Source organism: Calidris pugnax, unplaced genomic scaffold (assembly GCF_001431845.1).
Source record: "Calidris pugnax isolate Ruff unplaced genomic scaffold, ASM143184v1 scaffold73, whole genome shotgun sequence".
Lineage (NCBI taxonomy): Eukaryota > Metazoa > Chordata > Aves > Charadriiformes > Scolopacidae > Calidris > Calidris pugnax.
In genome coordinates, this window is record NW_015090806.1 from 544,373 (window position 1) to 547,806 (window position 3,434).

Sequence of the window (3,434 nt, forward strand, 5' to 3'; positions counted from 1 at the left end):
CCCCCCCCCCCAAATATCTCTTTGATTCTTACTTAGAATTTTGTTTAAGAATTAGCAGTCACCCTTAGAGAAAGGAAACCAGGAAGGACAGACAAGCCAGGCTGGCTTCCCACTATTTTATATCCCAGTAAATAGGGCTAGATGGTAGAATTACGAGAGAGCAGCTTTCTATATTTCATCTGCTCTGAACCAAAAGCTTGTCTAAAATTTAGATTCAAGATAGGAACTGAAGTCAGCAGCAGCCAATGATTACGGCTTGGGCCGTCTCCAGAAATCCACTGAAGTCCAATAATGATGTCGCTTTACCTCGATAATTATATTTTCTACAGTGTGTATCTCTCGGATGTTCTCCCTGCTCCATTTGTGGCTGTACAGAATGAGGAGGCAGGTTGAGCATCTGTAAGTAAAAATCTCTCTCTGCTCTCCCTGGCAAGGATCACAGCTGAACAATGATTACAGACACTCACGTGGAACAGCGTCTATTTTAAGGAGACCCTAATTCTCACGTGTATTTTTGGGTGACTGACTGCATGGAGCAGGATTTTCCCCCTCTGCTCCAGACACGGAGCTGGAGCCCCTGACCTCGTCACAGATTTTTTTTTTAAGGGATTAAAACAGAGAAAAAAAACAACCAAAAAACCAAACAACAACTCAATTTTAAAACTCTCTAGACTCAACGTTGCCCAATCGCTGCTACAGGGGTTGGCAAGATATTTCCTCCTCTAAGATTAGCAGCTTTTAAATATGTGCTGAAATTTATTCCTGGCCAAATAAATTGCACGGTTTTGTCTCGAAGTTATGGTTTCTTTTCCAGTTTGGCATACACCTCACACATAGGAAATGAAGCTTTATCCCCTCAGTTTGAGTGAACTGGTACCTCATGCCCTATAATGAGGTCTTCTCTGTTCTGACCAGAGATTGAGCCTCAGCTCACCTTTCCTACAAACAAGTCATACTGCCAAGTGACAGTCCTTCAGTCACTGTCAAGAAGATAAAGGCCTTTCTCCCTGATAGTCTTTCCACCTGATGACCTTGAAGCTTAAATTCTTGTTGCCGGTACTTAAACGCACAGTCTCCCAGTTGATGTGATGGGTTGCAACCAGGCCTCCAGCTTATCCCTCCCTCCTCATTCTCCTCAGTACCAATAACGAGGTCTTCAGCAAAATCCCCCAGGATATTAGCGGGTGATTTGCACAAACGTTAAACAGCAAAGGCCTAAAGACCAACTGTGAGAATGTTTAGCAACCTCTTCTAGAAGAAGCACTAGGTTTCTAACTTTCAAAGATAACTGTTGACAACTTTTCTGTAGTCAGGTACTTACTTACTTTACAGGTTGCTGAAGCACTAGGTTTCTAACTTTCAAAGGTGACTGTTCACTTTTTTATAGTCAGGTACTTACTTACTTTACAGGTTGCCTTTTAATCCCCTGAAATTTCAACTATACCCTGTGTGGCACCATCTTAATTGCCGTATGAAGGAACCTCACAGGTTTCTCCAGGAAATCCTTAGAAATACACCAGGTCCTGGAATACATCAGGTCCATCCTACAACATCTAAGTGCCACGTGTCCACCATGGCATTTTATTTTGCTAAGAAAGAAGCGTGAGGAGGAAGAGGAAACAGTGTGTGCATGTACAAGAGTGACAAAGCTTCTTGTCTCAGTTCATTTTGGGATGCTTTGAGAGAACATGTCCAAGGCCAAACCTTGCTCTAGTCTCCACGTGTCCATCAATGTCTGAATAAGGCCTATTTTCACGTTGCTCTGAACATACACATGGTGCGACAATAAGATTAATGCATATTTGCAACCATTTTTACCATTGACCAAATATTTCTGGTGCATGCATGGATGCCCCAACACGAGCATGTTCACACCCAACTTCTTACCTTCTAAGAACTCCTCCTAGGAGGGATGCATTCAGACACTCTGGAGGAGAAAGGCGTCTTTGAACTTCTCCCACAGTTACTTTATACTTTGAAGTTGAACTAAGCAAAGACAAGCGGCCAGGTACAGAGCAAAACACCTCTCCGGTATTGACTGAAATTCCACCCAGGAAGCCATCTTTATTCATCATCAAAGATGTAACAGATTTTGGAGGAACCGGAACTGGAGGAAGAAAAAGGGGAAGAGGGGAGAGAGAAACCGTCATGTCACGAAGGAGGTTACAGGACAACCACAGTCTCTCTGACATGCACAGAATAGCAAAATGAAAGGGAATTTGGAATCTCTGGCTACTTCCAGCAACCTAAAGGGTGCTGCTGCTCCCCCAAAACCTCTAGGAAACTGTTCCATGAATGATGGATGGAGAGAAGGGTGGTGCAGTACAGCCTCTATGCAGGGTTTGATCATTGGGAAATAAAATAGGTATTGGCAAGCACCTGGCAACTTTCGGGTTTGAGCCTGTGTCTCACCCAGAGCCCCCCGATGCCTTTTGTACAACGGACAGCGCCTTTCTGGAGGGGAAAAAAAAAGGAAAATTTACTTTTTTTTGCTAATGTTTCCATTAACTGCTAAGCTGAGCCAGGAATAAATTCACTAGGCGAAGGGAGTTGCTGCCTTAAATAAGTATCAAGGCTGGAGGATACAGCAAGCAGAAGACAGCTCTGTTATTGCTTTGTGTTTTTATTAAGTCTGGTTTATGAAATAAAATGAGTCTTTCCCTTCAGAAAAATGAACACCAGGAAAAAAAAAAAAAAAAAAAAAAAAAAAAGCAATCGTTTAGGAAACTAAATACCCACAAGAAACACCAGGAAAAAAAAAAAAAAAAGAAAAAAAAAAATCTGATCTAACCGTGGTGTTCTCCACCTCGATGATATTGTGCTGTCCGTGCAGGAGTGGGAACTCTCCCACCCTTAAATAAAACTGATCTGGTTACTGTAACACATATTTAAAGGAAGTTATGAGGAAAAAAAGAAGCAAAACAAAACAATAAAGCGAAACTAAACAAAATAAAGCCATGTCATTCTGTCCCCGACAAACCGAAATGTTTCTTTTCTCTGAGAAACGAGTGAGGCTATTTTAAGAGTAACCGAGGGGATTATAACCAACAAATTCCTATAATAGCAACCAGACACGCTCAGAAATAAACAAAAAGAATTGGCCGAACTAAAAATGAGAGCGATTCCCCCGTGACGTGAATTTTGTTTACAAATGAACTTAAATAGCTCCCTCATAATTGCGCGCGACCGTTATGATTTACAGCAGGTGCTCTAATCAATCAACCAATCACTTTAATTTATAGGGAGCCTCGCTGCATTTTCCCAGTTGTTTCATTTCTGCAAGTAATTGATAACAAACCGTACTTAAGGTATGTTTTATGCAGGAGTTAATAAGAGCTGACAGCTGCTACTGCTGCTTCCTCTCGGAATCGCGACAACACGCCTTTCCTTATAGAAAATATACCCCAAAACTGGGGGGGGGGGGGGGGGTGGGT

The 3,434-nt window shown here is 42.1% G+C and overlaps 1 protein-coding gene across 2 annotated transcripts in view; it reads right to left on the minus strand.

Annotated features, from left to right (window-relative positions):
* The window catches only part of TFAP2B (transcription factor AP-2 beta (activating enhancer binding protein 2 beta)), a 33,055-nt gene that overhangs the window by 8,877 nt on the left and 20,744 nt on the right, over nt 1-3,434 (minus strand). For both annotated transcript variants that reach the window (XM_014938297.1, XM_014938298.1), the window contains one exon: nt 1,888-2,107. In XM_014938297.1, the coding sequence (XP_014793783.1) occupies nt 1,888-2,107 (220 nt within the window). The remainder of the gene's footprint in view (nt 1-1,887; nt 2,108-3,434) is intronic.